The sequence below is a fragment of the Tachypleus tridentatus genome, chromosome 6 (assembly GCF_004210375.1).
Source record: "Tachypleus tridentatus isolate NWPU-2018 chromosome 6, ASM421037v1, whole genome shotgun sequence".
In the NCBI taxonomy this organism is placed as follows: Eukaryota; Metazoa; Arthropoda; class Merostomata; order Xiphosura; family Limulidae; genus Tachypleus; species Tachypleus tridentatus.
Genome location: NC_134830.1, coordinates 35,489,363 through 35,513,934, shown reverse-complemented (window position 1 = coordinate 35,513,934; position 24,572 = coordinate 35,489,363). Strand labels below are relative to the sequence as shown.

The following is a 24,572-nucleotide window of genomic DNA, read 5'->3' as shown; positions in this document are numbered from 1 at the left end:
CGCTCCACAGCAAAACCTATATTAAGATTTTTTTTCAGAACTGCGCAATCAGCCAATTTTGATTTCGAGACGTACGCTATAGAGTTACATATTATGAGCTAAATTCAACTTGAACTACGCTAACATATTTTTGTTCCTTAAATTATTTATATCATGTTTCGTAATTGATTCGAAAAATCTGGCGAGCAGTGTTTCAATCGCGAAACTTCATTAAAAGTAAAGAAGATATCCTGTAAATATATTTTTCTTCTAAGCAACCATAATTCCACACACTTCGTTTTTCATCAAAAAAGTAGAGTTCACCATTTACCATTTCTAAATTGAGTATTAAGTAATTTAGAATTGCATATCATTCTATAAAAAATGCTCAATATATAATAAACTGCAGATTGTGCTGCGTCGTGTGAAGACAACCTGAGTGGTAAATTTAGCTCAAATCTCAAAAGCTGCTTTCGGAATATGAAAGCATAAAGAAGTATTTAATTTAAACCTAAATCAGGTCTTTCGTTATACCTGAAGCTATATAATGATCCAATTTCTCTGATCGAACTAGTTGAGCTGATGCTGTCCAGAGTTACGGCTAATCAACTGGCTGTGGTATTGTTGTTTGTTATATAATGCATGCTTCTATTTTTTAGATTTACAGTCCCCTCTATTGAGGTACGTAGAAACTCTTGAGCATTTAATTTATTTTTAAAGACACCACAAAGTGTTTTGGAAAAAGTAAAAGTGCAAAGACGTAAAATCATTATATCTAAACAAGAGGGAATACTCAATAGCCGCGGAACTTGAAGTTCTTTTATGCAAAACTAGAGTTAACTAATACATGAGACCTTGATCGATCGAAAGTGCAAACTAATTAGATCTCAAATCGGTCAAGAGATGACGAAACTATGAGCTAAAAATTTGTACTTGGAAAAAAAAACAACCTCTAAGAACCATTCTATGAACCGCTATTCCGCTGACGAAAAGACACCAAAGAACCACATCTTATTTGTTGGTGATGGGGGGGTCTAATACAAGTATCCGAGATTAATTTCGTAATAGCCCTCATATGCAACACGTGTTATGTTTTTGTTACATCTTTAACATACAAAAGTTTCCTTTGTTTCCCTCCCAACCAAGTATTTGTATGGCTACACGTATTTACATTTATCTAAACTTCATACAGGATTCTATACCTGAACACACTTGTGTTGTATTCCTTACACAGGTCTGTAAACACATATTTATATAAATCAGAATATCGAAACGGTAACGTAGTGAATCATATTAATGATTGTGAACTTGGCTTGTTGAACCGATCTTCAATCGTATGATGTTATTGAATACATTTATTGCCAGTAAAATATTCAATGTGCTTTTCTATGGATGGTGTCACATTTATGCGCATAATTTAATTTTGTCATAAAGATAAATATTTATTATGTTACTTTAACGAATTTTTTAACTGTACTTGCTAAGCTGTCTTACCTATTGCTTTGACACAAATAGTCAGACCAAAGATCGTGAAACAATGATCTCATTGAAACCCCATTCTGACGTAACCAAAGGCCTAGAGTTACGCTTTGCTCTGACCCTGAAGAAAGTTTATTTATCAGTTTTAGTGTAGATTTACTTACCAAGGTTTAAACCGGTAAACGCTGAAAATTTTCTCCGCACATTTCACGTCATCAGTGATGTCACTGTCTCTGAGATCTAAACCAAAAAGAAAATTATATTACAGTGTAAAAATATAATTATCCTTCCACGAATATTTGGTATATACGTTTAATTTATCATTAGAACAAAGGTGATGTCCTCTATCTTGTTCTTCATTTTTTAATTTTCCTCTTGTGTAGAAGAAAGATAAGTTTTCCATGGCTTCTTGAGCAAAGAAGTGGGTAATATTTTCCTTATCTAACAGGAAATCACAGGCCTTATTGATCCAAGGATAGGATGATGTAAAGTCCACATATTTACCGCTTTCTCCATTTTTTATTTCTTACAAGAGTCAGTTGGAATTAGTTATATAGTGGGCACTGACAAGTTGTGAAACATACACTTGTTCGATAATAGACAATAGAAACATGTTGAAAATAAGAAAATCATAGTTTTTTATAGTAAAATAAACGTATAGAACACGTGGTTCTGTTTGGAGTGTAAAGACACATCGAACTATCGATGACCTGCAATTATAAATGTCCCGATAACAATGCATAAATGATAAATTCTAAAACTGATAAAAATCGTCGACAGTACCCTCAACCTTTAACATTTACAAAAGTTTGCAAACTAGATTATCTTATCCATATTATTTGCTTTAGTTAGGCCATTTTTCAGGAACCTCCATTTGCTTTAGACTTGTCTTTATTCACCTGTAAATGTAAGTACGAAAATGGTTTCTGAAAATTAAAGGGCTCCAACAGTTGATAATTTTATATCAATAACTCAATATAGGAGAAAATAAAATAAAATGTTTGTTTGTTTAGAATTTCGCGCAAAGCTACACGAGGGCTATCTGTGCTAGTCTTCCCTAATTTAGCAGTGTAAGACTAGAGGGAAGGCAGCTAGTCATCACTCTTGGGCTACTTTTTTACCAACGAATAGTGGGATTGACCGTACATTATAACGCCCCCACGGCTGAATGGGCGAGCATGTTTGGTGCGACGGGAATTCGAGCCCGCTACCCTCAGACTACGAGTCAAACGCCTTAATCTACCTAGTCATCCTTGTAAAGAAGCGTAAACCACGAGAAAGCAAGCTATTAGCCAAACACAATATCGAGAGGAAGAAAAACTGAGGAAAGGGAAGTTTGTCGCAACAGCTATACACAAAGTGTTAGAGACTTCCCGACGTTGGAAACAGGACGTAAAGTAACTTGCCACAGAATTCGCATGTTATGGGAAATTTAAACTTGTCATAGTAAACCAAATACGATTTCTAATTACTATTATAGGGAACCTGTGGTCACGCTATTTCCTTCACAATACCATTTCAATGAACCAGGTAGAAGAACACGAATCACGTAACAGAAGAGGTGTTCATGCTAACAGCCCCTCACCCTCTGACATAATGTGAAGTTATATGACTGCACAGCCATTGACTACTGTGCATCTGATGATGTGAGGCCTTTCGTCACAGTTTCTTATAATTGTTGCATAGGTCATCAGATGAAGCGACAATGGGGAAAACTGAAAAGACACCATATTTTTATAGAGTGTAATTAACTCCAATATAAACGATTTCATCTTTCTATTGAAGCGACAATGGAGAAAACTGAAAAGACACCATATTTTTATAGAGTGTAATTAACTCCAACAAAAACGATTTCATCTTTCTAGTCTTCTTTGTAGACTTTCAAAACTCATAAGTTAGTTACACATCTCTAAACAACCATAAATCGGGAAAACAAAGATAGCATTTCAAAGATACTTTCTACTGATACAAAGCGTCGTACATTTCAATCAATTAACCAATGTTCGCTCTCTGCTCTCAATAAAGTAATAGATAGATTTTAATAAAACTAATTTAGTGTTTTACAAGATAAGCAAATGAAAATATTGTTTCCAACTTTCGCAATTTGAGTAAAAACTTAACAGTTTGCTCAAACAAAATTTGTTCGAAACTTCTTATCTGGTTGTCCGAGATCAGTAACAGTGCTAGACTGTTATTACAACCATTATTCCCGAGGATTAAGTGAAAAACTATTTTATTGTAAATGTTTATTTATGAACAAAGCCCGTAAGTACTACTGGCTGAGTGTTATTCCTCAGGTAATTATATATGTAAAAACGACTGATATGGATAGAGAAGGCACTATGTAGAGGAGCGAATAACGTTTCGACCTTCTTCGGTCATTGTCAGGTTCACAAAGAAAGAAAGGATTACTACCCGATAGTTGACCATATATTTAAAGTCACCTTCACACGTTTTCAAACACTGCAAATCAAATAAACACAACATAACCATAGAAAACACCCAAATACTAAATAAGCAAACGCAAAATTAAAGAAGCCTTACTTATACAATAACTCAAGCCCAAAATAAACCAATACAAAGAACACCTTTATACCTATATTAATAAATATATCCAACATCTAAGCACGCCCTCTACATTCCTACACTCAATTACACAAATGCCTTCAAACATACGGTCAACTATCGATCAATTAAATCTTTCTTTCTTTGTGAACCTGACGGTGACTGAAAAAGATCGAAACGTTGTTCGCTCCTCTACATAGCGTTTTTCTCAATCCATACCAGCCATTTTTACATACATAATTTTCTCTACAAGTGGGTTTTCTCGTCATCACCGATCATTACTTCCTCAGGTCAGCATTTTTAAACTTGGAGTTGCTGGGATTGAGCTTCAGGTAGTCTCTGACTTAGATACCGAAAATACTTAACACTTCTAAGCAAAACTTAGTGAAAAGTGTTGCATATCAAATTTTGTTTCTATGTTTATGTGCGTGTATGTATACAAAGGTTGATTACATTATATTAAAACGATTTTTGGGCTTCACTATGTCTGTAGAGTCCATATTACAATATCTGGTCATGCTCTATCTGATTATCACGAAATTTCCCAAATGCCTTTCACTACAATTTCTCATGAAAAAAAAAAAAAAGCTCATTCATAAAGCCTTCATGTTCAAAGAAGGCTTCTCCTTTCTGTTTGCTATCCATAAGCTATCTAGAATACAGGACGGTGGTTTTTCTAGCATCGGTTAAACAGTTCGATCGCATAAAAGTCCATAGGAGCTGCTTCCAGCGACTTCACCTATGCATCTTTATATACAATAATTATAATACGTGTCTCAGTCTCACGTTAAAAGATGGTTGAAGATATTTCTTGGAAGAATATTTCATACATGTAACTTACGAGACCATTCCACACAGAATTTCTTCCTGATTATATTGCGTATTGTTGCCTGGAGTACGTGATCGGTTTTTTGCCATTTATATTTATGTTCGTGGATTTTCATCTGTATTAATGATGCCGCACTTTGCTTACCACAGTATGGGTACGATGGTTGAAGGTTGTATTTCTATATGGTCTTGATGTACCAAGTCAAACGCTGTTACACACAAAGAATACTCCCCCCCCTCACCGTATTGGAAATTCTAAATCCTCAATTTTAATACATTTTTTATGATCCGAGTCAATACATATTTCACATCGTAAATAGTTGTTAGATATTCTTTCTAAAACCTCTAGTTTTCGGCGACATCAAACTACCTACAATCTGCAAGAACATCATCAAAATGTTGTTCTCATGCATTTGATTTCGCTGAAATTTTATATCGACTGTACTTATTATGTGATTTGGCGATTTGCATATTCAAAATCGTGTTAATACAATTTACCAAACATTTTGTATATTAAGATGTTCTACAGGGCCCAATGGCTCAAATAATTTAAGCATAATTTATGAAATTCTTTAAGAACTTACTTTGACATGGGATGTTACACAGGCTATCACCGACTTCTCCGTCCAATGACTCGTGACAATACGTATTATTTATCTTCAAAATAAAAACCAAACAGAATTTTTGAAAAAGAAAAAAACGTATGTAATACATTAATAACAAAATAGCCTAATAAAGTACAAAATTAAAGTAACTAAGACACACTTTGTTAATTTGTAGTAGTTATTTGGAAAATGTACAAAAAATGGAGTTCAAATAACATAGGCAAAATTATTAACACTTTCAAAAAGGTGGCCCAGCATGGCCAGGATGGTTAAGACCCTCGAGTCGTAATCCGAGGGTTACAAGTTCGAATCCCCGTCATACCAAACATGCTCGTCCTTTCAGACGTGGGGACGTTATAAAGTGCGATCAGTCCCACTATTCGTCCATAAAAGAAGAGCCCAAGAGTTGGCGGTAGGTGGTAATGACTAGCTGCTTTCTCTCTAGTCTTACACTTCAAAATTAGAGACGGCTAGCGCAGATAGCTCTCGTACAGCTTTGGGCAAAATTCATAAACAAACTCTCAAAAAGAATCTATTTATAAGATCTAAGTTTACTTCTGTAAGGAACATATATTGGAGCTCCAGCAAAGGCTGTTATTATTATTATTATTATTACATATTGAGCAACATCTTCCATTAACTTTGTGGTTAAACATCTTTCGACCTGAAAAAAATATTAAGAGCTTCGTAGCGTTGCTTAAATTCAATTTTCAGTACAATTGATTCACCTTCCATAATTTCCTGTTAAATCTAATACTAAGCATTTCTTTATCTATGAGATGAAACCAACTGAAATATTTTAAGAAATCGCCCCTAAAAGCTTATTCAGCAAATAACAGTCAGTTTTTAGTCCAAACGTAAAAGGTTTGACAGGTTAAAAATAAACTCATTTGGTTAATGTTTCATTGATGCTTATGGCCCTCAAAAGGAAATCAAATGGTAAATGCATAAAAAAATCGTCAAACTAAAATTCTTGATTTGAGAATTTACGGTGAAAAAGAGAACATATAGCAAAATATTCAAACAGACATTCTAATAATATCTGTTGTATTAGATTAAACTAGGCGCATTTTATAGAGTATAGCGTGCGAAACATGTTTATTCTAAAATTCAACATTAGTTATCGCCTTTTCAGAGTTAGAATATACTTTAGTCAAGCCTACCTTTACAAGGTGTACTTTCCGTCTACATGTCAATGAATCTTGTATATTTAAGAGAAGGCTTAAAAAGGAATTTGCTATTAAACAGATGGTATGTTCATGAGCTTTATTCCAAATTAACTAAATATTTTATTCTACCAAAATACATCTTTTAAGTTGCTATATAAAATGAAATATTTAAAACAGCAATATGTTTTGACCACATTTGATGCGTAGATACACGTCATTTTTCGCGTTTAAGGTCAATGCTGCCATCTGTGAATTATGTATCACAATAATATAATAACGATTTTTATATGATTATTTATTCAGACTTATACATCAGTATTTAACAGTTACTACAATAATATGTAATGCAACAATTATATCTATACGTTGAAACTTTTCATCACCTTAACATACTTATTTATGTTTACTTTAAATAAAATATTAGAAAAAACTACATTTAAACAATAATAAGTAAAATGCCATCTGAAATATCTTGAGAGTTTAGCGCTCGTTCACATTCATGCTTCTCTAAAATCCTTTTCAATATGTAACGTATATTTTTACAATGTTTTTTTGTAATACTAACCCTGATAAAGGCGCAATGGCGAAACGTAGGCTAAAGTAAAAAGTTCATTATTATTATCCAAAGAATAAAGGTTTTAGGGTTTTTTTTCTAATTTATTGTCATAACTATAAAAACAAACAATCAGAACAAATATTAATTACATGCAGCTTAATATTTTGTAATTAATTGATAAATTTGTCAGTCCTAGATTTCACTCAAAGTAATTCATGCTACAGGTAGTAGTGGGTTTGAGTGCCCAATGCTATAAACGTCGAAGAAACAATGTATAAAACATATATATGTAAAAACGGCTTGTTTGGGTTGAGAATTTTTTTAATTTTTTTTTTTTTTTTTTTACGTAGAGGAGCGAACAACGTTTCGACCTTCTTCGGTCATCGTCAGGTTCACAACGAAAGGAAGATGTAACTCACCGTAAGCTGACCATATGTTTGATATAGATTGTGTAACTGAGTGTCAGAATATAGAGGGCGTGCTAGATGTTTGATATATAATTTTATATTTATTTTATTATTATTATTTATTATATTATTTTTAATATAGGTATAAAGATGTTCATTTGTATTGATTTATTTTAGGCTTGAGTTGTTATATAAATAAGGCTTCTTTAATTTTGCATTTGTTTATGTTTGTTTCTTTATTTAGTATTTGAGTGTTTTCTATGGTAATGTTGTGTTTATTTAACTTGCAGTGTTCGAAAACGTGTGAAGGTGACCTTTTTGTGTTCTTTGAATATAGTTTCCATTTTTCTACTTGTTTCTCCAATATAGAAGTCGTGGGAGTTATCACATTGTATTTTATAAATAATGTTGGTGTGGTGTTTGTCAGTGTAGTTTTTACATAGTATAGACCTCACTTTTGTGCCTGGTTTTTGAATAAATTTGGTATTAAATGGAATGTCATATTTTGTTACTAGTTTTTGCCAAAGTAGGTTATTTTTTTGTTGATGTCGAGAATATATGGCATGCAGCAGTATATGGTTTCGTGATTTTTTTATTCGTGAGATATATTTACTTTTGTTGGTTGATTTTGCTTTCTGTGATCCCCCGCTAATACAGCGGTATGTCTCCGGATTTACAACGGAGAAAATCAGGGGTTCGATTCCCCTCGGTGGGCTCAGCAGATAGTCCGATGTGGCTTTGCTATAAGAAAAAAAAACATGCTTTCTGTCTAGGTGTGTGCGTATAATTTTTTCTACGGTTTGTGGAGGAAACTTGTTGATGTTGATGAAGTATTGTTTTATTTTGTTTAATTCGTCGTTAATTTTATCTGGTGAGCATAGTTTTATGGCTGTGTTTATTTGGTTTCTTAGTATGTTGAATTTTTGTTTTGTTTCATGTGCTGAGTCCCAAGGAATGTATATTCCAGTATGGGTGATTTTTCGGTGGATTTCTGTTTTAAATTGTGTATCGATTCTCATAATTTTGTGGTTAAGAAATAGTATTTGATTGCTTTCTTCTTGTTCACATGTGAAGTTTGTGTTGGGATGTATACCGTTTATGTGATTGAAAAAATTAAGTGTGTGTTCTGTAGATGTGAATCCCGCAACCGTGTCATCTACATATCTGAACCAGTGTAGTGATGGATGTAATGCTGTGTTAATTGCTTGTGTTTCAACTTGTGTCTTAAAAATATTGGCTAGAACTGGTGATACTGGATTGCCGATGCTTAGGCCATTTATTTGTATATAGTTGTGATTGTTGAACATGAAGTTTGTCTTCAATAACTAATATCGGGTACCGAAATCTATGAATCCACTTGTCTTAGGACTAATATTAGTTAAGCCTTTATTGAGTAGGGCCTATATTCGATAAAGATAAATTAACACTAAGTGTAACTTGTGTATGGGCAGAGCACAGATAGCTTTTTGCTTAATTTCAAACAATGTAAAGCATCAAAAAAATGCTTATTAATAAATAGGTTTGATTCAAAACAGACTCGAACATAAATTCTATCCTGCAAATGTTAGCTGCTAGTAGCTATATGTATTTTTTTCTGTTTATAATTTGTTTGCTGCATAGGAGAGAAGCCCTTGTCGCTAGTAATGGAAAGAGTGGATAAAGCTAATAGCGACATTTTGTCGTCTCATTTAAGGTATATCATGAGACTAGAATATTTGTGTGCCATTTTTAATGTTTCTTAATAAAAGAAACGTAACAGTCCCAAAGCCGCATAATGAATTATTTGTGCTTCCTGTAAAATGCGGTATCGAACCCTGAAGTTTAGCAATGTAAGTCCGTAAGCTTACCGCTGACATACCAGGAGACACAATGTTTGTAGTTGTAGTAACAGTCTGTAAAGCGATCCATAGATTCTTTTCAGTTTTCCTATTATGTATAGATAAGCGCTTGATTGGCAGCTTGCTACGAAATGAGAAAAAAAGACAGAAAAACTCATTTTTAATTTTTGTCCATCCTTTTGTCGTGCAAGTTTCCAATACTCTACTACTCATTTAGACTATAAATTTTACCAAAGCTCTGGAAACCTTTTAGATGTAATGTGGTTAAACCACACAGAAAAACATGACATTCCTCCTTCTTTTCTGATGTCTGACTTTATGATAATAATATTGTTAGTAGTTAAGCGCAAAACTACACAATGGACTACTTGTGCTGTGCTCACCACGGATATCGTAACCAGTTTTCTAGCCTTTTTGGTCCGTATACTTGCCACTATGTCACAGAGGAGTGGTAATTTTTTGTGTGTGTGTGTTTTTGATTGGTTAATATATTTTGCTACATTTTACCAATCGCGATGAATCTGGCAGATATCACCAACATAATACTTGAGGCTACCTATTAACATACAGAATTCTTAAATGTATCACAATTTTAACACAAAATTGTCACTAAAAACTGTTTTTTCCTTATTCGAAACTCCTTCATTCAAGGCTTCATACTAGTGAGGTCTCTCTGTCATTATCTGCATATTTGTTGTTATTCTTTTAATTTATCATGCCAAACACAAGCTCTCCTCAAATAATTATTTGAGGAATCCGTCGTACACAACTATCAGAACGTAGTCAAGGTAGCATTGAGCTGTCCTCAATTCCAACCACCAATCACAAAAAGGCAGCGATGGTATCCTGGTAAGCACCAGATATCCAGTATAAATAAGATTATTTTGATAAGAATAATTTTACTTTGATTTTACGCTTGAGGAATCAAGCGCAGGCTTTCCTTCCTCCAATAGAATTAAAGTAATTTTAATAATGACGCACAATTCGATTTGATTTAAAAACATCTGCCCTTTCCACATACTTTTGCGTTCGCTCCACTTTCATCTCCAGCCTTCCTGTTAACCAGTGTTATTTTAGTTCCACCTTCTCACGCTTCCTCACTCTGCATGCTATTTCATTTACGACTAATTCGGCTGCACCTCACCAAATCAACGGTCACTTACTTATTGAATGATAGGTTACTGTGGCCTGAAATTTAGATCGTTATCTGATGAGCCTTTTTGGTTGCTTAAAGATGTTATGCGTATTCTCTTTATAAAATCTGTCTCCAACTTTATAATGAAGTTTAGGGAACGTTATGCGTAACCCTGTCATGATATTCACTGTTACTGGCCAACCAATAAAATGGATTCTCGTATGCTAATATTCTGCTCTGAATAATCGAATTGCCAGTTTTTGGTACTGACCAATCAAACAGTAATTATATATTTTTCCACACGATTTATCTGTGTAATATGTCTTTCGTGATTGAGCCATCCGTTGCTCTAAGCAGTGTCCATCTCTTCTCTCCACATTTGACTGTCAATCGTCTTTTTGTTTAATTTAATGTCATCATCTTGGATCTATTCAATACTCATGGTGTTTTCAACTTTTTCTATTTTTTTTATTTCACTGACACATGATTTGTTAGAATCTTCGTTTATCTTTCTCTAGAAGGTATAAACTAACTTGCGTGCATTAATCAAACTGGTAAAGTATATTGTTGCTGGTTGTTTAGATCTAAGCTAAAAACTTAAGATTTTAGTAATTTAAAATAGCATATTGCTCAAGTGTAATGGGTAAACTGACTATATACATTATTTTGTGTTGAAAAAGGAAGAAAAAACTGACAGTAAAATGTTTCTCTAGTGTCTAGAGCGGTGATTCTCAACCTGTGTGCCGCGAGAGATTGGCAGGTCTGCCGCGGTGTTTCTGAAACACATTCAACTTTCTTGGGATTTTACAAGCAAGTCGTATACATCAGTCAATAAAAGCTACTATAAAAACACTCTGAAACCTTCCGAAACATTTGATGGTTTTCATTGAACTCGAGCATTGAAAAGTTCATACTTAAATTTCATTCTCGACTGCAACGGTTCGACTGTTAGTTTAGTTGTGATGCAACAATGATGCATCAAACAATCAAACTGCTTTTTGGAACACGTTCTCATTCTGCGGTAAGCTATAGCTACTACGCTGTAGGTAGGAATTTCATATCAACTGCAGAACTTCGTGCTTATCGTGTATGAATTAGCTTTATCATTTATCCATAGAAAAATATTTAAGTACGCCTGGTGCTGCAAAGGAGAATGTGTTGAATCAAAAGCAAGGAATCAAACGAAAGTACAAAAACGAATACATCGAATACAGTTTTATCGCTTTAGAATCGGAACATTCTCAATTACCATTCTGCCTACTCTGCAGTGCAGTTTTATCGAACGAGGCGCTTGTTCCTAGCAAACTGAAGAGACACTTGGAAACAAAACATTCAGCTGTGAAGAATAAACCAAAAGAATACTTCGAGAATCTCGCGGCTCAACAACATGAACAATCAAGGACGCTTGTGAATTACATGAAGCTGCCCGAAAAAGGATTGATTGCAAATTATAGATGGCCCGGCATGGCCTAGCGCGTAAGGCGTGCGACTCGTAATCCGTGGGTCGCGGGTTCGCGCCCGCGTCGCGCTAAACATGCTCGCCCTCCCAGCCGTGGGGGTGTATAAAGTGACGGTCAATCCCACTATTCGTTGGTAAAGAGTAGCCCAAGAGTTGGCGGTGGGTGGTGATGACTAGCTGCCTTCCCTCTAGTCTTACACTGCTAAATTAGGGACGGCTAGCACAGATAGCCCTCGAGTAGCTTTGTGCGAAATTTCCAAACAAAGCAAATTATAAGGTTGCTCAATTGTTGGCAAAACGTAAGAAAGCGCATACGGAGACCGAGTCAGTCATTGCGCCAGCGATAACAATCATCGTTGAAACTATGCTTGGAACGGATGCTGGCATAAAGGTTAAGCAAGTTCCACTGTCCAATGACACAATTTCACGCAGAATTGTAGACTTGTCGTCGGATTTGAAGGATCAAGTGTACCAACACTTCGAAGCGCCTGAAGATGAATTGTCTCTGCTATGGTCTTTTCAAGTTGATGAATCTACTGACGTTAGTGGAAAAGCTTAAGTTCTGGCTTTTGTTCGATTCATAAAAGATGAAAAAAATCGTAAACGAATACTTATTTTGTAAAGATTTAAAAAGTACAGCGAAAGGCCAAGACATTTTCGAGTTGGTGAATGAAAACATTTTGCTCTTCAAATTACATTGGAATAACTGTGTCAGCGTTTGTACCGATGGTTGTCCTTCAATGCAAGGAAAAAAGAAGGGATTCGTCGCTCTTGTGCGCCAACAAAATCCAAACATTAGGATTGTTTACTGCATGATTCACAGGCGCTCGCCTCCAAATCTTTGCCGAAATATTTGCAATCTGTTACGAATCAAGTTATTCAAGTAATGAATTTCATCAAGTCTCGGCCACTTCAATCTCGACTTTTCTCTCTTCTCTGTGAGGCGATGGTTTTAGACTACAAAAAGCTACTGTATCACACTGAAGTTCGATGGCTTTCGAAAGAAAAGGTGTTAAAGCGTCTTGTCCAACTAAAAATTGAAGTAATTTCTTACTTGGAGGCTGGAGAAGCAGGTTTTGAATTTTCTCTTCATGATGAGACCTGGTGGCTGAAGGTTCAATTTCTATCAGACTTGTTTGACAAATTATCTGAATTTAAGTCTCCAAGGACCATCTGAAAACATTATTACTGCAACGTGCAAACTGAAGGCCTTCGATGAAAAGGTGACGCTGTGGAAGAATAAGATCTCAAAAGGAGTCCTTGATTGTTTACCTTCTGTTAACGAATGTCCGTCAAAGAAGAAAATTGTCCCTCAAATTTTGAACACATTAAGCGACCCACAGTCCGCACTAAAACAATACTTCCAGTCACTTGCTGTCAACAAATATAACTGGATGACCTATCCATTCGGAATTAACGAGACAACAAATCTTACAACTGAGGAGGAAGAACAGCTCAGTGACTTACGAAACGACAAATTTTATCAGTCATTGTTTCCCGAAAAGAGCTTGGATGAGTTTGGATCTCCATTAAAAATTCATATCCTGATATCAGTTCAAAAGCAGTTGAAGTTCTGCTTTCATTTGCATCTTCGTGGTTTTGCGAAATTGGATTTTCAGCATTGACTGAAATTAAAACCAGAACGAGAGAGAGGCGTTTTACAGTCGATGATGAAATGCGAGCTTGTTTGTCTACGTAAGAGCCTCACTTCAATTTGATTTGCTTTCGGAAGCAGGCACAAGCGTCACATTGAAAACATATGTAAAAATAAAACGTTTTGATTTTTCTGCTATACCACAAAATCGTTAAAAAGCCTTAGAACGACACTCACGACCAAAGCAAGCAACAGTATTGTCAATATGCAGATGACATTAATATCACCTGCTTTGGCCGTGATTTTCGTTCTAAGGCTTTTTAAGTTAACTCTTTGTGTTACGTGTATCTAAACGTGATACACAATGACACTATTATCGCTTGCTCTGGCCGTGATTTTCGTTCTAAGGTTTTTTAAGTTAACTCTTCTGTGTTACGTGTATCTAAACGTGATACACAATGACACTATTATCGCTTGCTCTGGCCGTGATTTTCGTTCTAAGGTTTTTTAAGTTAACTCTTCTGTGTTACGTGTATCTAAACGTGATACACAATGACACTATTATCGCTTGCTCTGGCCGTGATTTTCGTTCTAAGGTTTTTTAAGTTAACTCTTCTGTGTTACGTGTATCTAAACGTGATACACAATGACATTAATATCACTTGCTCTGGCCGTGATTTTCGTTCTATGGTTTTTTAAGTTAACTCTTCTGTGTTACGTGTATCTAAACGTGATACACAATGACATTATTATCGCTTGCTCTGGCCGTGATTTTTGTTCTAAGGCTTTTAACACTTGCCGTATAACGTGTACCTAAAAAAAATCGTTAAGGCTTTCCAGGTGTGCCGCGAAAATTTTCAGATTGTCGTAGTCAGCCGCAAGTCAGAAAAGGTTGAGAACCACTGGTCTAGAGCAGGGGTTCCCAACCCCTTACCTAAAAGTTTGAAACCCATATGACCCCCTACTTATGGCTTACTATCAGCAGCTTAATTTTTTCTTTTATTTTCTGTGAAGGAGAGGGAAAGAAACATCTAAAAAAATATTTAAAAATTCTGTAATTATTTATTAGCAAATTATATCACATTGGTCCAACCTGAATTCACAAAAAGAACATATATTTCTTAAAATAATATTAACATAGGTTTGAACAGCTATCCAACCCAGCTAGTGAGATGCCTGATGATGCATTTCAGCAGCAAGCTTTGAAATTCGTGGCCGAGCGTTTGTTAGAGCCAGTCTCATGTCATCTCCAACATCCAATCTGTTCCTATTCTTTGTTTTTATATTGACAAGAGTGGAAAATCCTGCCTCACACAAGTAGGTAGAAGCAAATGGAACAAGAACACGTAAAGCTATCATGCTGACTTTGGAGTATGACTGATACATAGCGCACCAGAACTGAGTCACGGATTTCATCTTGAAGAGATCACGAGCTGAAGAGTCGTTCCTTAGATCCAGAAATTCATCTTGGATATCATCTGGGATGCTGGATACATCAAGTTCAGTACAAAATGGGTTCCTTACCAGGGCCTCCTGTTCCTGTGATAGCTCAGGGAAGTAACGCTCGACTTCCTTTTCTAGAGACTGAAGATGTTCGGTAATCTCATCCTTGAGGAACTGATCCAGTTTGATCTGAGACTCATCCGTCACTCCACAAAGTTTTTCAAACATAGCGATGTTTCCAAGATTGGTTTTCCAACGCCAGTTCTGCAGTTTGGAAACAAAGGCCCGAAGATTATCTTGAAAAAGGAGAACATGTGTTTCTCTTCCTTGAAGCTTCAAATTGAGCTTGTTCAGCTGGTCAAAAATGTCAGCTAGGTACGCAACCCTTTTATTCCATGCTTCATCTTCGAAGTGAGCTACAAGATCTTTCCTTTCTTGAGTCTCCAGAAATAGCTTTATTTCATCTTTCATTTCAAAGACACGATTAATAACGTTTCCTTTCGACAACCAACGTACTGCTGTGTAGAAGAGAAGGACTTCGTGGTCAGCATTCATATCTTTGCATAGTTCTTTGAATAGGCGAGTGTTGAGTGCTTGAATCTTCACATAATTTACAATTTTGATTACGGATTCAAGCACTTCCTGCAGAGAGGCAGGGTGAGTCTTACTGGCGAGAGCATATCGGTGAATCATGCAGTGGATGCCCTTTGCTTGAGGTGCTAGCTTCTTCACTCTCGACTGGAATCCTGATTTCGATCCCAGCATAGCCGGTGCCCCATCCGTACAAACCACACACACGTTTTCCCATTGAAGATCTTCGTCTTGAAAAAAAGTTGAAACTTTTTCCATGACATCATCAGCTTTTGTTGTGGTTTCAAGTGCACTGCAGAATAAGAATTCGTCTTTGATGTCACCTGAATTAATGTATCTCACGAAGACAAGCAACTGAGAACATGAACTTACATCTGTTGACTCGTCGAGCTGAAAGGAGAACAGAGGGGAACCCTTGATTTCAGTCAAAACCTGTTCCTTCACATCCATAGACATTTTAGAAATGCGCCTCTGTATAGTATTATTTGACAGGGATACTTGCTGCATCTTTTTTTCACTGGCTTCTCCAAGAATAAGATTTACTGCTTTCATCATGCAGGGTTTAAGAAGTGTTTCTCCAATCGTTTGAGGCTTTTTTAGTTTAGCAATTTCGAATGTAATCTCATATGAAGCTTCCACTACGGCTGCACTCTGCTGCTGAAACGACCCACTTCTATCGATTCTTTGGCTTTTAAGACACCGTTCATGCCGTTTGAAGAAATCCAAACCCTTATTTGCGTGTTACTGGATGTTTCATCTCGAGATGACGCTTGAGTTTTGATGGTTTCATTGACTCTGCACTCAGGACAGCATGGCACAAAACACACTGTGGTTTCTCGATGCCGTCGTTGGCGAACACAGTGGTAAAGCCAATGTTGAGGTAGCATTTTGAGTATCTGCGCCGTTTAGCCATGGACACAACTCACCTCTACTGCTTACTTACCTCCTTGTTAAAATAAAATTAAAATGTTGAAAATGAACGCTTTGGCAACTGCAGATCTTACACTGACTACTTGTGGGGGGGGGGGTGCAGGTAGAGTAATGATGGGGTAAGTATTGGGAGGGAAGGGAGCGTGACCAGTCGTGCGATTCGTCATCCACCAATCAGCAACGGACATGTGACTCACGTGTCGACAGCGAGCACACACACACTTCATCACAGCTAAACAGACACACAAGCATACGTACATGCGCGTACACTCACATACTCGCTACTCACTAGTACACACATACATACAATTGCAGACACATACACATTCACAGAGGCACATTCACTCACAGGCACGCATACATACACCCATAATATCACCTAATGACACTGAACTAACGTAGCACACGTTTTGCTTTGCACCGATACAAAAAAAATGTAAGAGCATGAAAATGTAATTAATGAAATAAAATTAATGTTATCCCAAGCTACTTCTAACAAGGCTACGCGACTCCCTGCGATCCCCTGGGGGTCGCGAACCATCGGTTGGGAACCCCTGGTCTAAAGGGAGTAAAACAGCTTCACTTAAGATAAATTTGTTTGTCAGTTTGTGGTATAAACATCTGTATATTGCCATGTCCGAGTTTGTCTTGCCGATTTTACTGACCAAAAATCAAGTTAAAAAACCAAACCACTTTAAGTTTTTGGACGCCTTGGTAGGACGATAACGTAAGGTATTTGGTTTGTTTTAAATTTCGCGCAAAGCTACACGAAGGCTATCTGCGTTAGCCGTCCCTAATTTAGCAGTATAAGACAAGAAGGAAGGCAGCTAGTCATCATCTCCCACCGCCAAATCTTGGGCTACTCTTTTCCCAACGAATAGTGAGACTGACCGTCACATTATAACGCCCCCACGGCTGAAATGACGAGCATGTTTGGTGCGACAGGGATTCGGATAACGAGTCGAGTGCCTTAACCACCAGGCCATGCCGGGCGAAGGAATTTGGAAACAAAAAGAAAAACTTGATTTAAATGTCACTATAACAAAAGAAAATTGTAGTACAATAATATTTTCTTATACAATTGTTGAAAGCTATTGTTGTTCTTGAGTTCAATGTTCATGAAATAGTATTCTGCACAATTGGAATAAAAACCAGTAACATTTTTTTTAACTGCAGAATTTTATAGTTTGTTTTTTTCAGGAGTTTTCTTTTCTTTTTATGCCAACTAACTTTTAATTAAACCAGATTTACCGACAGAATTAAGGGATAGTATGCTACTGAAACACTATCATTATTTAAGATTACTTATTGTCCAGAAAACACATTTAAATAAACAGGAACAATCCTTACCTGAAACAGTCCATGTCTTGTATCATTTTCATCATAATGAGCAGCTGTATCAAAATCACTTTCCAAATTGATGAGGCATAGCCCTACACAAAATAAATATACTGGTAGATTAGAACTTTTACAGACCGATACTTTTATTGGTACAAATTATTATCGCGACCAGTATAGTGGTAGCGAGGCGGACTTTTAACGCAAAGGTTCACGATTTGTGTCATTTGTTTCAAAATCGCGCGCCGCACTTTGTTGCCGCGGGCACATTATAACAGATATAGTGAAGTCTCACTATTCGATTAGAGTAGCCCAAGAGTTGGCGGTGTATCAGTGAAAACTTGAGTACAACTAACGCAGATAACCTTTAGATAGTTTCACGTGAATGATAATAATAAACTAACAAAAGTTGGTTACTAATGGCGTACATGAAAAACGATCAATCGCTTTATTTATAGATAATATACAGACATTAACTCAAACAAAATAATTCGCAAATTGTTTCCCAGTGGTTTGGCGGTAAGTTTATGAACTTGTATAGTACTGAAAAACAACAAAAAACAAACTGATCAACAACTGAAATAGTATAGTATTATTTGAGTTTTTTTGTATATACACAGAAGAGAAAGTATTTAAACATGGAAGTATTTCAGTGGGTGAAATGGAATTGTTTTCGGAAAAAAAACTGTTGACAAAAAACCGACAATACAGCTCAATAACGTTCCGGTACTAATACCTCCTTAAAAAATAAGTTATTCACGGTATTGGTGAGGACCGGCACAATTTCACCCCGTATATACATAATAATTCTGAAAATCGGGCAAAGACTAACTGTGCATGTTTAAGAAAATATCATAAATATGTATAACATTCAAAGAGACAGAATAATCACAGTGAAAACAAATCATGGAAATAAATGTGAAAGAACTTAATGTTTCAGTAAGTTTCAATGATCAATTCTGAATATATGACAAAGATTAAGTTTCAGTTCCGGTTATCACGTGAATGGCATTGAGAAAACCGATGTTTTGGTTTTTAATTTCGCGCAAAGCTACTTGAGGGCTATCTTCGCTAGCCGTCCCTAATTTAGCACTGTAAGACTAGAGGGAATACAGCTAGTCATCACCACCCACCGCCAACTCTTGGGCTACTCTTACCAACGAATAGTGGGATTGACCGTTACTTTATAACACCCCCACGGCTGAAAGGGTGAGCGTGTTTGGTGTGACCGGGATTCGAACTCGCGACCCTCCGATTACGAGTCGAACGCCTTAACCCACCTGACCATGCCAGGCCATGAGAGAAACCCAAATTTAAAAAATTCCACTGTGATTCACATGTTTCTTTATTCTAATTTATAGTTTGTTTTATGTCAAAAACTCTTAACAGTAAAATTTTAAACAGATAACTAGTTCACATACTATATCAATTAAATTTAAATAATTACAATTAATTATTGTAATCTATAATAGTACAATCTTCAAGAATATTGACAGCATACCTTTTTATAAATGAGGAAAGATTATTACAATGTGTTAAACATTTAATATCACTGTACGATGAGAAAGTTTAATGTTGTGCCTTATTCATTATTATTGAAGAAGTTTTAGAATTTACTTAACATATATACATTTTAAACCAATGGATTAAACTCTACAAACTTTCCACTTCAGACATTTGTAATCTCGCAGTATTCACGCGAGTGTTACACAAATTTAACTGATGTATGTGTATTTATTTATATTACTTACAGGTGGTGTAGCTTACAGTAACGTTCAAGCATAGCATGTCTTAAATATAATGGTTAGAGGTTGAAATCTTAAATGTTTCGAATGACAAAAGTGTAATTTTATTTACGTTTATGTATAAAATATGGAGCTAATCATCATGCATATCCTCTTATTAATAACGTAATTACAGTTGCAACTTATAATACATTACTATTAGTTTAAATCTACTGATACGATTTTCTGTAAAATTCGTGGATGTTGTAACTGAGCCTAAACTAGTACTATTATAACACGCATAAAAAGCATTGAATAATCAACGGTTCTTACACAAAGGTAAGTCAGCCTCTGAAAAGTTGAACTGTTGTCGTAATTCTCGTGTTAACTCACAGAGACCATAGACTTTCGCGTGTACTCTCGAAGCCAGTGCCACCACAAGAAAAGCAATAAAAGTCTTCATGTTTGCTGAAATACAAAAGGTATATATATATATATATATATATATACATATTTGTAAGCTCTAACTTATTCTTCTTTCATTGCCCTTATATGTGTAACTAATAAAACAAAGTTCAACATGTACATATATATATCAAATATGGGTTTAAAACTAATGTTTCAGCTTTAAATGGTAGTCAAGCTAGATAAAATTGATCCAATCCTTGTGCTTCTTTTATTAAAATACAAACGTTATTAGCACTTTCCTATTCTAATTGGTTTTGGGTGCTTTTAGTACTTACACTTGCATTATAGAATGCTTAACATGGCTTGCAGATTGTAAGAGGATAATAGGAGATGTGATTGTGTTGAGAACACTAAAACTTGTGGTTCCATGCTTCTTAAAACTCAGTCGTTAATAAACTTTGTATTATCTGATTGAAAACGTGTAAAACCTAACGAAACTGCACAAGTTCTTACAGAACTAAAATATGTTTAAAATATCTTACGTTCTAAAGAGCACAGTATAAAAAATAACAGTTTTTATTAGTACTACTAAATATAATTAGTTTTAGTAAAACACTTTATCTTTTATATTAAACGTGTCACAATTTTATTTAACTTTACTATTTCGTTTACAAATCCTTTATTTGATCATCTTAAATGTCATAATTAATTACCTTTATTGTTGTTTTAATACAGTTTTAAATTAATTTTACATACGAGTCAAATATCCTCAAAATTCGAAGATTTTTATTTGACTTTGGTCAAAAATTGATTCGTTTAGAAGTTTCATTAATTATATTAATTTCAAAACCATTAAAATATGAACTAAAAACGAAATAAATTATTTGGAAAAAGTACGTGTTTTTATTGTTAGTTCGGAACATTCTAGAACAGAAATGCAGTTAAGGTTACTTTAAAATCCTGAAAGATTTTTCTTACCTTATATTCTCTCTGTTTGATACGAAGAGCTGACGAACTGTGTCTCACCGTGAAGACATCTCTTCACCAAGTACCTCCTGGTGACCTAGTTCTATACAGTAGATACCCTAGTGGCTGAAGGTTGACCTTATGGCCTAGAGTAAAAACGTGTAGAAACTTTACATGTTTCCATATTTATTGGCAATATTAGTTCATCTTCAGTTATTTTATCGTTTATTACGTGTGATAAACTTTATCTAACATATGTCTATGGATCTGTGTTTCTTTTTGATGAAATTAAGCTATATATTTTTTAAATGTATGAAAGGTTTAGATTGAGTGATTTTCAATACAATTGTTACAAATCATGCATGTAACAGCATAATCCTTTTATTCTTGTTATAATTTAAGATACAAAACCTCAGCTTTTTATCACTTTATCAGGAAGGAAATCGAATAAGGAAATCCGCATAAAGTAACCTTGAAATCAACGTCACCTGCATAAAAGTAGTGACGTAATAAACCTCGTCACAGTCGAGAAGTTAAGTTAGTTTCAGGACGAGTGCAGGTGATTGACCTCTCGTCTTTATCATTTTTTCCTTAAGCAGGAAAGTGTTAAGTGTTAGTTTGTTTTTGAGCAAAGTCATAGCTATCTGCTGTGTCCACCACGAGGAATCAAACCTCTAATTTTAGCACTGTATGTCTGAAGACTTGCCGTCGTTCTACTGGGAGACAAGTTTCAGTGTAATATATTTTATGTTACGGATATAACCAAGTCATTTTAGTTTTTGGACTTTCAACGCTAAAGGCCCGGCATGGCCAAAGGCGTTAAGGCGTGCGACTCGTAATCTGAGGGTCGTGGGTTCGCATTCGCGTCGCGCAAAATTCCAAAACAAACAAATACAACACTAGGATCTGGGGCTCGATTGCCCGTGATAGATAGAATACAGACAGCCCGTTGTGTAGCAATACGCAACAATACCCAACAGACCAATACCTAACAATACCAAACAGACAAAGCTAAATAATTTTATTTATTTGGACAAGATAACAAGTAAGAGCAAAAAAAACAAAAAACTTTGAAACCGCACACGCGGTATTGTTCTATATGTATACTAGATGTTCTTCGGCAGGGTTTCTAAACGTGTTCTTTTTCAAGAGTGTATAAAAACAAAATTATTTCTTGCTTTTCAAGTTCATATGTTATGTCTTGTTGAAACCTACAGAGTGCATACTTCTTCTCCTGATTCATGGCATGCGCATGTTTTACTGACACCACTTCAGTACAATTTACAATCCTAAGTGTCCATTATGTAACTTTATTTTAGAGTCTAGTACCTGACTAACAGAAAAGAAACTACTGTATTTGGAGAAATCAGATTCCCAATATTGTTAATTTCGGACTTATTCAAACGTAAAGTTCCATGCAGCAAGATAATCAGATCACATATTCGACTGATAGGTATCCACCGGAGAAACTTAAAACGCTTGTGTTATTTGTGGTTAGGGCCTACATTGAATATTTGTGCTCTCATTGTTTATTTCTTTTTGGTGACTTGATAGAAAAATAAGCAAACGGTTATTCTTTCAAGTTTTTAAAATTATATTTCTAATCATTAAAATTACAACATAAAAAATATAACAGTTTGCTTTAGGTAAATGTAAGATTACGAAGTAGAACAATTCGACCTTAAAATTACCAATGGAGACCGTTAGTCTCTCAAACACATTTTTCTCAAATACTATATACACCAAATTGCTTTTGGGCACATGATTTTGTTGATTGCAGAGTCTCTGATAACATATGAGTCACATAAAAAAATTGTAAACAAACAAAACCCATCATACTGCTGGGCCCTATGCGCATTTTACGTACAAAATTATTAACTTATCCCAATGCGTTCAGTCAGTGTTTTTACACTGGTTTTTTGTAAAGGGCAAAACGCAATGGCCATTTGATTTAAAGTGTATTACTAATATCTAAAGAGTATTGAGGTTCGAATTCTATCATCATCAATAAGACTTTTTAAAGCTTGGATTTTAGATTATTTTTTAAAATATGCTCTTATCATTGTTTGTTTTTCAATTTCACGCAAAGCTATTCGAAGGCTCTCTGCGCTAGCCGTCTCTAATTTAACAGTGTAAGACTAGAGGGTTTGTTTTGTTGTTGTTTTTTCGCGCAAAGTTACTCGAGGGCTATCTGCGCTAGCCGTCCCTAATTTAGCAGTGTGAGACTAGAGGGAAGGCAGCTAGTCATCACCACCCACCGTAAACTCTTAGGCTACTCTTTTACCAACGAATAGTGGGATTGACCGTCACATTATAACGCCCGCAGGGCTGAAAGGGCGAGCGTGTTTGGTGCGACTGGATGCGAACCCGCTACCCTCGTATTACGAGACGCACACATTAACACGCTGGGCCATGCCGGGCCTAAGACTAGAGGGAAGGCAGCTAGTCATCACCATCCACCACCAACTCTTGGGCTAGTCTTTTACCAACGAATAGTGGGATTGACTGTAAAATTACAGCGCCTTCATGGCTGAAAGAGCGAGTATGTATGGTGGGACAGGGATTCGAACGTGCGATCCTCAGGTTACGAGTGGAACTCCATAATTACCTGGCTGTAACGGGCCTTTTATCATTTGAACCAACTGATAAAATGGCTTAGAGCAATTATGATTGTTTTTGTGGAACCATTAAATTTTAACATAAGGTTGTTGCTGAAAATCAGCGTATTGTGAAGAGAAACGAATGTCATATAATAATTATGTTAATTATTTAGATTTTTTAAAATTTAAATTATCTTGTACGATATTACAGATGGGAAAAAATTTCCTGCAACCTGAAACATAAAAATATGTGAACAGGATTTTATATTAACTGTAACAGATGTAAGAAATGATGCAATGTACACAATTCATCTAGAGTCATGGATGCCAAAAACGTTTCAATGCATCATTTATATATAGTGACGGATGTTTAAAAGTATCCAATGTGCACTTTTCATCTATAATAGTGAGCGACGAAAACGATACAATCTGCATCATTCATGTATAGTAGCGAATACTAGAAATGATTCAGTGTGCGTTATTCGTCGGCTAACGGATATCAGACATGATATAATGTACGAACCAAATCTTAGGACTTATATATAGTGGCTGTTATGAGTATTAACTTAGTTATGTTACTCAGTGTCTGCTTTTATAATATTTCCAAAGCAGACTGACTTCCTAACATATTAACCAAGTGAGACCCTGTTAGCGTGCTGGACTGTGGAACTGATGTTCTGGGCTTGTGTCCCGTTACTGCCAAAAGTAAATTATACTCCGCACATTCGGGATGTATTTGCTTGCTTTTTTATTTTTGCACAAAGCTGCACGAGGGTTATCTGCGCCAGCCGTCCCTAATTTAGCAGCGTAACACTAGAGGAAAGGGAGTTAGCCATCAACACCCACTTCCAACTCTTAGGCTACTCTTTTACCAAAAAATAGTGGGATTGGCCAATATTTATAACGTCCCTCCAACTCGTAGGCTACTCTTTTACCAACAAATAGTGTGATTAATCAA

The 24,572-nt window shown here is 35.6% G+C and overlaps 1 protein-coding gene across 1 annotated transcript in view; it reads right to left on the bottom strand.

Annotated features, from left to right (window-relative positions):
* The window catches only part of LOC143251581 (uncharacterized), a 35,401-nt gene extending 14,057 nt beyond the window's left edge, over positions 1–21,344 (bottom strand). The window contains exons 1-5 of the mRNA XM_076502853.1: positions 21,027–21,344; positions 19,974–20,108; positions 17,929–18,011; positions 5,436–5,508; positions 1,623–1,698 (exon numbers count right to left, since the gene is read on the bottom strand). Coding sequence (XP_076358968.1) covers positions 1,623–1,698; positions 5,436–5,508; positions 17,929–18,011; positions 19,974–20,103 — 362 coding nt within the window. The 5' untranslated portion in view covers positions 20,104–20,108; positions 21,027–21,344. The remainder of the gene's footprint in view (positions 1–1,622; positions 1,699–5,435; positions 5,509–17,928; positions 18,012–19,973; positions 20,109–21,026) is intronic.
* Between the last annotated feature and the right edge of the window lie 3,228 nt (positions 21,345–24,572).